At 35.0% G+C, this 13712-nt stretch overlaps 1 protein-coding gene and 1 pseudogene across 1 annotated transcript; both read right to left on the reverse strand.

The window, feature by feature from the left end:
- Positions 1-815: 815 nt before the first annotated feature.
- LOC147278966 (serine/arginine-rich splicing factor RSZ22A-like) lies at positions 816-3952 on the reverse strand. The gene is made up of 6 exons (XM_086250377.1): positions 3845-3952; positions 3540-3642; positions 3301-3389; positions 2394-2616; positions 2055-2174; positions 816-1805 (listed from the first exon to the last, which is right to left on the reverse strand). Exons 2-6 carry the CDS (start codon positions 3626-3628, stop codon positions 1769-1771), a joined length of 558 nt encoding a protein of 185 aa, XP_086106503.1. The 5' UTR covers positions 3629-3642; positions 3845-3952; the 3' UTR covers positions 816-1768.
- Positions 3953-6100: 2148 nt separating this feature from the next.
- On the reverse strand, positions 6101-7640 carry LOC147278967 (UDP-glycosyltransferase 73B4 pseudogene; annotated as a pseudogene).
- Positions 7641-13712: the final 6072 nt, after the last annotated feature.

A 13712-nucleotide genomic window follows, 5' to 3' on the forward strand; every position in this document is an offset into this window, starting at 1 on the left:
TCTAATTCCTAAAAGTTTGATGTTGTGGCAGGGAAGGGTTGACAGTTTGTAATAACATTCTTTTAGCTAATGATTAATTAGAATTGTCAAGTGTTACTAAATACGTGTTAGCTTATGGCAATGACAATAATTAATGACTTAATCTAGACTACTAATGATCTTTATAGACGATTTATATGGTGTTAGGTCACTCATCACCCTGCAGGCACGTTGCAGAAAACATAGAGGGTTATTAATCTTGATATGACGCAACCCAATAAACACTTGTCCAACCCAGTCCATATGAAGCAACAAGGCGTGATTTTGATTGGGAAAGGCCATCAAGACTTTCCAGTTGGAGAGATTTTGTATAGTCAATTTCTGCTTTCCCTCGAGTCAATATCAACATAGCAAAATATTTTGCCATTATTTGTGGACAGTTCCTTTCGTTCTTTTCATCCGGCGTTCAGTTTGTTTGGAGGTAAAATACAATACAATAATTATACCTGAAATAGACATTTTCCGCAAAATATTCTTTGCTTAGAGGTGTCTTATAAAATTTTGGAAAAAGCTAATACTATTTCACTGTCAATTGTTTGATTATAATTTGTAAAGGAAAATAAGTGACCATTATATTGTCCCAAACTACCAAAAAAATCTAGATTTTTTAAACAAATCTATTTTAGATCGGAACAATCACAACCCAGATGACCCATTAAACAAAACATACATGCATAACCTAGATGAAGAGTGTAAGCTGCTTGATCCAAAAACGCTACTTAAAAACTTGGCAAGATATTCGTGCTTGCAGGTTTATTTCACAGGCCATTACCAAAGAAATAAAGGGGTCAAAAATTTTATTATTTAGAGTGTCTTTTGATCCACTTGAAGACCAAGGTTCAAGGGTTGGGATAGTTCAGACTAGGAAACAGCAACCACTCCCCATTAAACAGTGTTGGAAGAATCCAAATCAGGAGTGGCCTTCCTGTATGCACTCGAAGATGAACTCATTTATATTAAGAGTTCCAACCGAAGCCAAATTTAAATTAACTCTTGCAATTTTGAAGAACCCAACTTCTGTAGAACAGAACAGACATGAGTACCTGCAAGAAATATTTGGCGCACACCCAGCTCCTCAATCCTCTTAAGTTATAAACTAAATGCCACTATAGTAGTTTGAGGGAGGCACATCGCAACCGACGAAGTTCAATGAAAATAGAAGAAGCTCTACAGATAGCAGGCTGGGACCCCCAACCATTCAAAATTGAAGATCCCAGAGCAGGGCAGTAGTAGTAGTGAAGAAATCCCAGGGACCAAGGGAGTGCAAGTGCAGAAGCACAAAATTGAAGCTCTACAGATAGCTAGCCGGCTGGGACCCACAACCATTCAAAATTGAAGATCCCAGAGCAGGACAGTAGTGGAGAAATCCCAGGGGCCAAGTGAGTGCAGAAGCACAAAACCAATGAAGCAGAACCAGACGACACCTCAACACAAAAAGCAAAAAAAAAAAAAAGCATAGATTTTTAGCAGCATTCTCAGAAACACTCTTAAACAAAGTTATGATGTTTACCACTTTACCTTTAAGATCCTTATGCCTACAACTATTGTGCATAGGTAAAATAAAACTAGCTCAAATGAAGAAAGGAAGGAACTTAACCAAATCAGAGAGTAGAGGCTGAGGGCGTCCCCCAATTTAAACAGAGTTGTGCTGAGGTCCAAGCACACAAAACAACACTTAATCCCAGTATATCCTCTCTTAAAAAAGCCATAAAGCCCCATGTATGCACTCTCAACTCCTGCTCCTGCGTCGATCCTTCAGAGCATTACTGCAAAAGTTCAACATAGATTGGTAAAACAAATCAGCAAGGTCAACCACACATTCGACAGCCAATCACATGTTCTATCATACATGTATATCATTTAACTAAAGTACACATGCACATGCACATGTTATATACCACATGACACAAGCCAAATGACAAGTCATCCTTCAACACAATCACTATCATGCTGTAGAACATGGGTTTCAATAGTCTTGCAGCAGTTTTCTAAAAACTTAGTGAAAGGAACCTCACCCATTGGCATAGGGCAACTCCTCCCGTCCGCGGTATGGTGGGGGGGACCTGCTGCGGCTGTGCCCACGAGGTGTCAAACTGCGACGCCCCCTAGGGGACCGGCCACGAGGACTGTAGCTCCTGCTTCACAGTAAAAAATGATCTCAAAAGGCATTAGATGGAGGAATATAAACTCTAACTAAGATTAAAAACAAAAACTATAAGAAATACTAGTGAATTTGCATCCAGCAAGCCAACTTGCAGTAACAAATACACCAGACTCATCTTTGAGAGCTAAATGCACCAGAACATTGGTCACATGAAAATAAATGGGATGCAGAAAAGACTATTTGACATCACCTTCTACCATAACTAGGACTTCTGCGATATCGAGGAGCGGGGCTGCGACTACGACGCCTTCCAGAACCACCACGCAGACGGCATTCACGAGCAAAATGACCAGGCTCACCACACTCATAGCACTTCAAATCAGAACCACCAGAACGACCACGACCCCCACCACGACCACCACCACCACCACCTCTAGAGTTGTGTGAAAGCTCAACTCTCCAGCCATTCTTACCTGTTCCAAAGTAAACAAAAAAATTACCACACAGAGTGGAAGTTTCACAAGTTTTGAACAATGGTAAAAAAATGCTTCTAGAGAGAGAGATAGCAAAAGAAAATGCTCATAATTCAAGCTAAAATGGCAATATTCTTCAACTAAATTATACATCCTATGATGTGCATTAATTTGCTCGAGAATTCTCAAGGTTCACTACCTTCAATGTAAGTTGATTTTCACCTTATATGATGAAAAGTACTTGATCTAGTTGGGCACAGATTTTGACCCATAATTCATGTGAAAACACATGAATCAACAAACATCTCACAAGAGACACCCATCACGCAATGTTCAGCTCATTCTCTAGCACTCCCTCTTTATTTTGAGTTGTTTGCCACATGCTTGTCTATCTTTTAACACTAACAAACTAAATTTGACACCATCATTGATAGTTAATTATGGGAAATCCATTAGGTAGGCCTGCAAACCTAAGAGAATGATGCAAAAGTTGGAGATGAGGTGAACGACTTGCTCACAAGCCTCTAATCTCAAATAGAGTGAAATTATTCAATAAAAATGGAGGTTTCTGCTATCACGCAAATAAAAAGCTGTAGAGAAACCTATTCTTCTCTCTTTGGATGAAATAAACTAGTTGGGAAAAACCCCATTTAATAACAATAACAACTTAGTTTTAAAACATACCATCTAATTCACGGATTGCATCCTCTGCATCTCTACTGTCATCAAAGTCAACAAAAGCATAACCTGGTGGTCTCCGTGCAACCCATACACTGCGCATTAATAATACAAAAATTAACATCCAACTAACACAATAATACCCAAAATTTGAGACATTAGTATGTAAATTAATGTAAAAAACCATAACAAAATAAGAAAAATTGCAATCTAATGAAGAAATAGAGTTATTATTCCCCAATTACCTTCTAATAACTCCGAAAACACGAAACTCATCTTCGAGATCTCCCTCGGAAACTCGAGGACTCAAGTTTCCTACGTACACACGAGACATCCTTTGACAACAATCTGTGAATCACAAACCGCAAAGCATTCAAAACAGGCACATAGCAACAAACAAATTATTCACACACACATCGTCCTTTGAATCAAAGAAAATTTGAAGAAATTAATTTCAACAACGAATGAAATGCAGAAATTTGGAGGATTAATAATCAATTCAAGTACAAGAGATGAAAGACAGAGAAAGATGGAGATCTGAATTCTGTACCTTTGAGTAATAGCAAGTAGATGCAGAAACCCTAGCAGCTACCTTTACTCAGTTCGACTTTGTTTGGGAGTAGTCACCAAGGTTTTGGATTTTATATAAGAGGTTAATTATCACCGTGTCCCTGTAAATTTGAAAATTTTATATTGACCCCTCAAATTTTGTTTTGTTGAAAATCTAGGTTTCATATATTTTTCTTTTCTCTTGTCTCTTCAGTCTTCACATTCCCTTTACTTACAATATTCTTAATTATTTTTTATTTTTACATCCATTTCCCACATCTTCTTTATCCTTTTTTTTTTTGCCATTATCTTCTTTATCCTTTTAACATGAAAAAGGAAATAAAAAAAAAAAACATTACAAACTTGAATATCATATATATGAAAAATAAAAAGTTATGTGTTGATATAGGTCATATGTGTCAACACGAACATGGTGCTTCTATTTGCATACAACATGTTGTATAACACACTCCTCACTTTCAAATATCATGTGACACCATACAAAACAATAAAGTAATTCAATAAGGTGAATGAAGAAAAAATTAATGAGAATATGAAATAAAAGCTTACGTGCCAATACAAGTCATCTGTGTCAAGGCAAGCCCCCTTAGAAAACACAACACAATTTGCATACAAATTTTTCTCAACACGCCTTTCACTTAAAAAAATTATCATCACTTTCTTATTATATCCTCGTCCACTTTTATTTTTATATTTTATTCTAAAACTTCTAAAAACAATTAGAATCACCATTTATCATGATTTATCATACTTGGATCTATCTATCATGAAATCAAGTCTTGGTGACCAGAAAATCTTACATACAACTATTGTGTAAAATGAGTCTCTTACATTCACTTGCCACATGAAGATCGTTGAATGTGATAGGAAATTGTATATAAAAGTTGTATATAATATGCTTTCCATAGTAAATATGCAGTGTGTTTTTTTTTTTTTTCTTAACATTGAATGAATCGAACCCTTAATTTATCCAATTATATCATATTTTTTTTTCACTATCCTTCAGTACTTAAACTAACCCGAAGGACTTGGTTTAGAATCTGTCAATTGACAGATATAACAATTGTATAAAAGAAACATTTTTTTTCTTAAGAAAAATTATTTTATCATTCCTTTATATTATTGTCTATTAAAAACAATCCCAGTGATGGAGAAAGATAAAAAAAAATTAATTAATTAAAATTATGATAAGTCATTAATGCTTAAAAGCCATTACTTGTTTAAAAGCCCAAACAAGCAAACAACTACACCAATGCTTGGGACCCTTAGTAAGTTCTCAAGCAAAGAAGGCCCAACATGGGTGGGAGGAGAAGTGTGAGCTTCTCGGCCCAGCGCCGAACTATATGTACTTCAGTGGTTGATATGTGGGCTTTTTTCAACATTGCTCAATCTTAAATAAGGCCTGAGCGGTGAGTCGTAAAAGCGGACTTATAAGTTCTAAATGCACCCAAAAATTTGATGGGTGAAAAAAAAAAAATTCGCCTGCCATATAACCAAAATAAAAAATAAAAAAAGTTTGATGGGTAATTGGGTACCCCCTTAATTCTTCTCTTTATGATTTTTTTTTTTTTTTTTTTTAGGAAATTTTTATTTTTGGTCGAAGTTTTGTTTTTATGAATGACATCTTCATTAATTCAAGAGGAGGAAAGTAAATTATCAGTAGAAAAGACGTTTATCAAAAAATTTATGTCAGTCCAAACTGTACGTTAATCCAAACAATGCCTCAAGAATATTAAATATGGGTGATTCTCTTGGCAATAGGATGCCAATAAAGAAAGAGCAACTCTTAGGATGCAACAGAGGCACTCAATTAATATATCCAACTAAGTATAGTAGTATAGTAGTATACTACTATGTGAGTTAGCAACTAACCTCTTAGCTTCAAGCAGACTAGCATTGTCAAATAAGATAACTAATTGCTGATCAGTTAGTATACTATTTGTTTATAAACAGTTATCAATCAAGATCAGTAGATATGCAGAGATCAATACCAAACTTCTTTCACAAGAAAATCCAATCAAATTGACTTTGGCCAAATCATCTTATGAAATTCATGTTCTTAGGTTGGGAAAACATATAAACAGAATATCCGAACTTTACAAACATTGATCTCTATCAAATATACAATACAAGAAGAAACAATATTGAAATAAACCAAAGTAAATATCAAACTTTTTTATTATGATACCAAGAAGGCAAGAAGACAGGTTATAGCACTAAATATGCTATACTCGCACACTTCCATTCTACAAACAAGTTTGTTTATTCTTTGGGAATTTGGGATTCGGAACAAACTATTAAGCTCTAGCTGCACATAGTTGGTCTATAAACCTGTCCAATGCTTGATGTGATGAACCACCTTCTTGAACAGCTCTCCATGCCACCCTTCCCAAGGCTTGTGCTCTCTCCCTTGCATTCCTTCCCTTCTCTCCTCCCATCAACTCTCTAACCCCTTCACAAATCTCCTGCCTTGAGACCTCAATTCCCAACCCCAAACCCTCCTCCTTTTTGACCCCAAGCCCAGCCCCAAGCCCCTCAACAACAAGCTTGGCATTCAGAGACTGCTCAGCAATCATGGGCCAGCCCAAAATGGGCACACCAGCAGATATGCCCTCTAACACTGAGTTCCACCCACAATGACTCAAAAACCCTCCAACAGCTCTGTGTGACAGTATTTGCCGCTGGTCCACCCATTCCCTTATGATCAAGCCCTTGCCCAATTTTCCTATCCTCTCTTCTAGCCCTTTTGGGGGATCCCATGTGGTAGACCTCACCAGCAACACAAATGGAACCCCTGCCTCCTCCAACCCAAAAGCCACTTCATCAAGTTGGGCATCTGATAACTCAGCTTGTGTCCCAAACGACACATAGATCACAGACCCTTCAGCAGCCACCACTTGCTCATTGAGCCACTTCAGTAACACAAGGGGTTGTTCTTGGTTGTGGACCTTCTGGTTGATGGGCAATTTGGTAATTACACCTTGATGATCATCCACTTTGTCATACAAAAACAGAGGACCCAAACACCAAGCTTTAGCCCCATTTTGATAGAAAGCTTCAAATGGTGAAACCGCTTCACTCTCCAACTCTTCAAAGCTGTTCACAATAACCCCCCAGCTGTTCACATCAGCCTCTCCCACTTCAGACAGAAATTGGGTTAAAGGGTCATTTTGGTTCTGGTCACTTGTGGCATGAATGAGTGTGTCTGGCAATTCTTTAGCACTCAAAACAAAGGGAAGCTTCAGACCCGGAAAGTCCAGCGGGTCCGAATCCGACCCGACCTTCAAGTGTGGGCTGTACACAAACACAGACTTGCAAATGGCCATGGCCAACACACCCATACCATGAAAAACCAACCTGGGCACCCCAAAAGCCTTGCATGAATACAGAGTCCAGCCTAAGAAGAAATCCGAGATAACACACATGGGGAGGGAATCGGATTCCTTCATGTCCTGGAGGAGCCGTTCGAACGGCTCTTGGAGTTTTTTGGAGGCCATGAGAAATGGGACAAAGAAATCCATGGATGGGAGTTGGGAGGTGTTTTCGCAGCCTTGGGGAAGGCCATCGATTCTGGGGAATGGGATTTCGATGAGAGAGATGTTGGGGTGGTTTGAGACGTTTTGCACAATTGGTTTTGAGTTGGATGGTGTCGTGACGATTGTCACTTTGATTTTCCGGTGGGAAAGAGCTTTGGAGAGGTCGAGTAAGGGGATGGTGTGGCCTTGAGCCATGAAAGGGAACATTACAACATGGGGTGTTAATGGTGTTGGTGCCATGTTTCTCTTATTCTTTGTATAGAGTGTTGCATGTGCATACAGCATATATATAATGTCTCTCACTATGCTCATATGACATATATATATAGGGTAACGTATTTATTATGTACCTGCATCATGCATCTTCGGCAATATTTAAATTAAAAAATTTTTTTTTTTTCCTTTTTTTTTTTTTTTTTTTGTGTCTATGTGCATGCATCATACATCTGTATCATACTTGTATGTTTATATATATATATATATATGTATCACGCATATATCATGCATTATTGGCAATGTTTTAGTAATTGTCAGAAAGTTTAACGTACAATATAACCATGTAAGATGTTGGTAAATTATGAATCTAAATTATACATCCATACAAGAATCAATTTTAACATTATATAGGGTAACGCATGTATTATGTACCTGCATCATGCATCATGGGCAATGTTTTAATTTTCCTTTTTTTCTTTGTTTATGTACATGCATCATGTAAATACTTGTATGTTTATATGCATGTATCATACATCATGCATTATTGGCAATGCTCTATTGCCAGATAATTTGACAATATAACCATATATATATAAATGGTGGTAAATTATGAATTTAAATTATATATATAGAAGAATTAATTTAAATATTAATAGTTTACAGTCAAACAACAACGTAAGCAATAAGCATTGCATACATATTGTCAGTATGTTTGATAAGAAAACATTCATATACGTGTGTGATATTTCCGTGTATATAATTAACCCTTATATTTAGTCCACCAAATTTGTAAGTCTATATATGCTAATATAATAACTACAATTATTCATGGGATGAACAAAAATGTAAAAGCTAAACATACTATATATCTTTACTTATTATTACATTTAGCTGATTCACACGTTTGGTGTGTTGATGTGGTATGTACGTAGGTACAAATTTATTAGTTCTCAGCTCGCATCGTGTAGTCCATAAAGATGGTCGATCTGTAATATATAGCATTATTGGTTCTGTTAAATGTTGTATGAAACTTGGAAGGTATTTCAACATAATGTTTACTAGAAGAAAATGATTTCAATATATATATATATATATATTATCTATCCAAAAAAGAAAAGGAAGAAGATTTCAACATAGAAGTTAATGGTAAGTCCATATATAATACTTGCTCATATATGTGTATGGAAACAATATTTTGATCACGAATCTACATGATGTTATTAATTCACCTATATTATAATTCGTGTATATTTATTATTAATATTAACTTTAAAAGTAGTGAATTAGGGTTGGCCTGCTTGGCCGAGGTCAAAAACTCTCCTCTACACACCGGGTTCGAACCCTCCCCCTCTTCTGCAATCTCAAAAAAAAAAAAAAAACCTTTAAAAGTATAAATTAGTTGTCTATAAATGTAGACAACACCACATATATAGGGGCACTACAATCATACTAACAAATATCTTTATAATCATATACATAAATGATTTGTCACCACTGTGTACATAATCAAAAAATGGTAGATCTAGTGGCATGATTCGCAAGTCAACATAGACAAGTAATTAAAAGACTAAAATAATTTAAGATGAGGTATTTCAATAATAAAAAAGGCTACAAAGCCTACAATACGAAAACAAAAAAGACGTACTACAATAACTAATGCTAGCTCATAGATGAACCAGAAATAAATACTATTCTATGATTGCTGCATCGACCCGTTACTAAATTTTGAGCTACCAATCTGTATTGTATGGCGTGTTTTTATTTGCTTAAGATATAACGATCTGTATTAATGGATGGTCATGGTCCACAGATATCTAGAAGCCAAAATTTTAACAAAATGCAACGATTTCTACTTATTTTCTCTATTGAGGATGTAACATTCAATGTATTACAATTAAAGACTTCTAATTTACTTAAGTACCAATCAAGAATTTTCCATCAATTCCGTCATAACCGCCGTTTAAAATTAGTCACGTGACCAATTTGTGAAGGCAAAATCTAAGCAAAAAACTTTGACTTTTATCTCATGTCTCAATTGAGAATGCGACATTCAAAGTATTTATTGTATTCAGATTCTCGGTTAGAAAGCCAAACCGAATTGGACTATATATTTTTTTTTTTCTATGAATTGGAGACCAAGTTATAAATACTTGTCTAAATGTAAATTCGACCAAAAAATAAATTTATAAATGTAATAGTGGGTGGTCGTCCCTTCGTTTTTGACTGTACACCAAGTCAACCACTGAATTATTTTCAACTCTCCCTTTTGGCCACAGCTAAGAGGCTAAAAGCCTAAAACTCAAACAATGCAAGACTATTGCCTACTACAGTACGTAGTACATGATTATTTGGGACTGTCTGCTAATTAACTACTAAATAATTCATTGGATTAATGCAAATTAATCTGCCATTATATATTTATATGAATAGTTATTCGCTAGATCCATGTGATGATCACCAAAATCAATTATCAATATGCAATTAGAAATTTTGAATTGCTGGTGAGCGGAGATAAGAATCTTTTGTATAGAATTAATGATTCTAGTTTTTTGGTGAGATTATTGATTTTAGTTTCTTGGTGAGAATTAATGATTCTATTCATACTGACAAGTTAGATGGTGGAGAAGAAATTATTTTCTAAAAGAAACTTACCAATAATGCAACCTCATAGTCTTTCATATTAATTAGACCAATGTGATGACCTGGTTGAAGAGATTTTTTTGTGTAACTAATATACTATTACGTGGTGTAATCAATATATGTGTCATAATATGAGTTAATATTATTAATATTATACCCTATAAAGATAAATATATTGTTCAACAATACTCTTATACGTTTAATTAATTATAACACATGACAGTATATCAGTTACATAGAAAAAATTATCGTTTGATAGTACCCTTAACCCTTGGGAAGTGAGATTATATGAATGACTAATATAAATAAGAATGGTGTATTTATTACAATCGTGCACCGCCTAGCAGCATGCAACACAAAATAAATAAATAAAAACAGCCTAGCTACCAACGGCATCAAACATTGAGAAGATTCATATATGCATTTTTTATATATTTAATTTTCATAACAAGTAAACGCTCTATTATGTATAAAAGGGGATAATACCTGATTTGATAGACATCTATAACCTCGTTTGCAACATCCTGAAAGAAAATAACGTACTCGTTAAATAACATTATTAATTTATTAATAATTGGAGGATCAACATTTTTTGTCGAGCTAAAGCAACTTGAAAGTTTTGCCTACTCGCTTCCATGTAATGCCAAGAACGATTTTAGGAGGTCATGTGTAATTTGGACCATTTGATCATATTTTATGCTTTCTTACAGCTTGAATTTTGTGACCCTTCAACTTCAAGATCGAGCTCAGTCAATAAATCCATGTTATGACTCGGGAAATGACAACGATATTAATAAGTTAAGTGTAAGGCACTCAATGCAAATGATACATATATTCTTTTTTTAATTTGGTCAAATGATACATATACACTCTAAGAAAAAACACAAACAAATATATATATAACATATATTTTAAAATTTACTAGTGTGAGAATGTGGAGTGTTGTCCTAAATTTGAAAATCATAAATTTACATAATAACTTATAATCCACTCATTATTAATTGATTTTAGAATAAGTGCTTAAATTTCTTCAGTTACAAAACGAACCTCCTCCGTAATATACACATTCTTATTATTAGATTAATAAGATCAAATTTGTCTATTTTAGGCCGTGATATAAATTTATAAGCCGTCTACTCCATCGGCATGCCATGAAAACGTCCACCATAGCCAATAATTTTCTTAGTTTTTTATTTTTATGTGGTTGAATTACATTTATTTTTATTTATTTTAATTTAATAATTATAATTTTAAATGAGTATGAATCATAGAATGTTATAAAATATATATAATACTTTATAATTAAAAGATTAGAAAGATTAAAAAATTAGAGTGCAGATAGAATTTAGATCCTTTATTTATATACAATCATCCAAGCTAAGCCATCAATCAATCTATTTTCAACCTATACCGGTCAAAGTTGATTTCATTGTAATTATTTTGACCTCCCTTTTAAGGGACCGCTCTATACTTGGTCCAACCGCAGAGATAGTGAGCAGATTATTATTGGCAGGAAGCTTAAAAATATGGTTATAATTTCAATATATCCTTATAGTTTACTAATATTTTCAATATGGTCCAAATTTGTCCTTTTCATAACTTGCCTCGACTTTGGTTCACCTTGTTCTAGCTCCTCAAGGCTTCAACAAATGTTATGTACCCATGCGAAGACTTGATTAATCTGTATTGTATGGTCAACGATGAATTGTGAGTCAAAATTACTGATTAGAAAAATTATTGTTTAAAGTATACAATTTAATTAAATTATTAACAATCTGATAACAAAATATATTTTATATATTTATCCACCAAAGAAGAAAGGAAAATAAGGAGGGGTGCCGGCATGAAGCATACAGACAACTAATGATAGTGAACGGTGATATATAGCATCACCCTCCTGTTATTTTAATTAAGCAGTTGGAACAGAAATTACATTTAGAGCCCCCCAATACAAACAAATTCAACTACAAACAGTAATACTTTGTCACATGTATTTAATAACATCGAGATCATCAGAATGTCAGATAAGTTCTACCTCCGCCGCCGGAACCTTGAACCTTTATTTGATCTCAACAAAAACAAAAACAATTATTACCATTTATTTATTTATTTTTCTCGTAAAAGATTTATGCTATCCATTTGAGGGAGATGAAATTGGGCCAAAATGCCAAATCTACTGAGCCCAACTGTTTTGGGTGCAGCCAGATTTATTTAAGAAGTTGCTTGAAGAGTTGGCTTAGGGAGTATGGGCTGGATTTGAATAGAGGGTTGACTGATGGGTCCTGGCCTACTGGGCCGTGGTTTTGAGCCATTGTAGGTGGAACAAAATGTAGTCAAGTGATGAGATTCCAATTTTGCCATGGCCCATGCAGGCCCAACATCGTAGAACATTTTGGTCATGGATGCAACGCATGCACCAAATTTACCTACTAAATAATTTGTTAGTTGTATATCTTTTTTCGGTTTTATCGGAATGAATCAAACTTTAAACCTATCATAATCCTAATTTATTATTTCATCCTCCCTTATCACTTAGACTAACCCTATAATTTGTTAACATCTTTTGCTTCTGTGAAGTGCAACTTCGTTCCTAGAGTTTGTAATTCGGTTGCTCATGGGCTCGCTAGGCTTTCTCTAGATGCTGCTGTGTATTGGTTTAGAGGAAGGTCCTTCATGGTTGGACCCTTTACTTGTTGCTGATGTAACCAATTTACAAAGCTCATAATACATGCACTCTTCCCTTTTGATAAAAAAAAAAAAAAAAAACTCAAGACTTGTTTGTTAGTAATATAGCATGTCAATATCTTCTTTATTAGAAATAAATAAAACTTACAATGAGTCCAATTTTTTTTTTTTTAAGATTTAGGGAAAAGGAGGAATCGAATTTGAGTACAAAGTGTCAAACTTTACGATAAACCTGAATTGCTAGGTCCAATTCCATCAATTTTTGTTGAGGCAATTCTTACTTGTTCATCGGTAACTGATCTAGCTCTTGAAATATATGACATTCTTGATCCTTCCTTTTACTAGTCTTCACAATGAGTCCAAATTTAAATATGAAGCATTGTCACATTAATTAAAGTAGGGATGATAGCAAGTCTCCCAATCCCAATTAAACTCATCCGCCTAACCTGGATTAGGATGTTAAACTACCTATTATATCTGAAACCTCACAATTGAAATATGTTACAATACTGCTCACACACCGTGGGCTACATGCTCCCATCTGCTACAATTAGCTACGTTTTGGTAAAAATATGATACCATCATGCAATATACAACACTGCGCATTGCGCACCACGTGTTAGTAACGAGAGAGAGAGAGAGAGAGAGAGAGAGAGAGAGAGAGAGAGAGAGAGAGAGAGAGAGAGAGAGAGAGAGAGTCATAGTCAAAACTCCAACAGACCTAACTTTACCGGCCATTACGCATCTCTCATCTCCCATCCATCGTTTCCA

Source organism: Dryas octopetala, chromosome 7, assembly GCF_963921425.1.
Source record: "Dryas octopetala chromosome 7, drDryOcto1.1, whole genome shotgun sequence".
Classification (NCBI taxonomy): Eukaryota; Viridiplantae; Streptophyta; class Magnoliopsida; order Rosales; family Rosaceae; genus Dryas; species Dryas octopetala.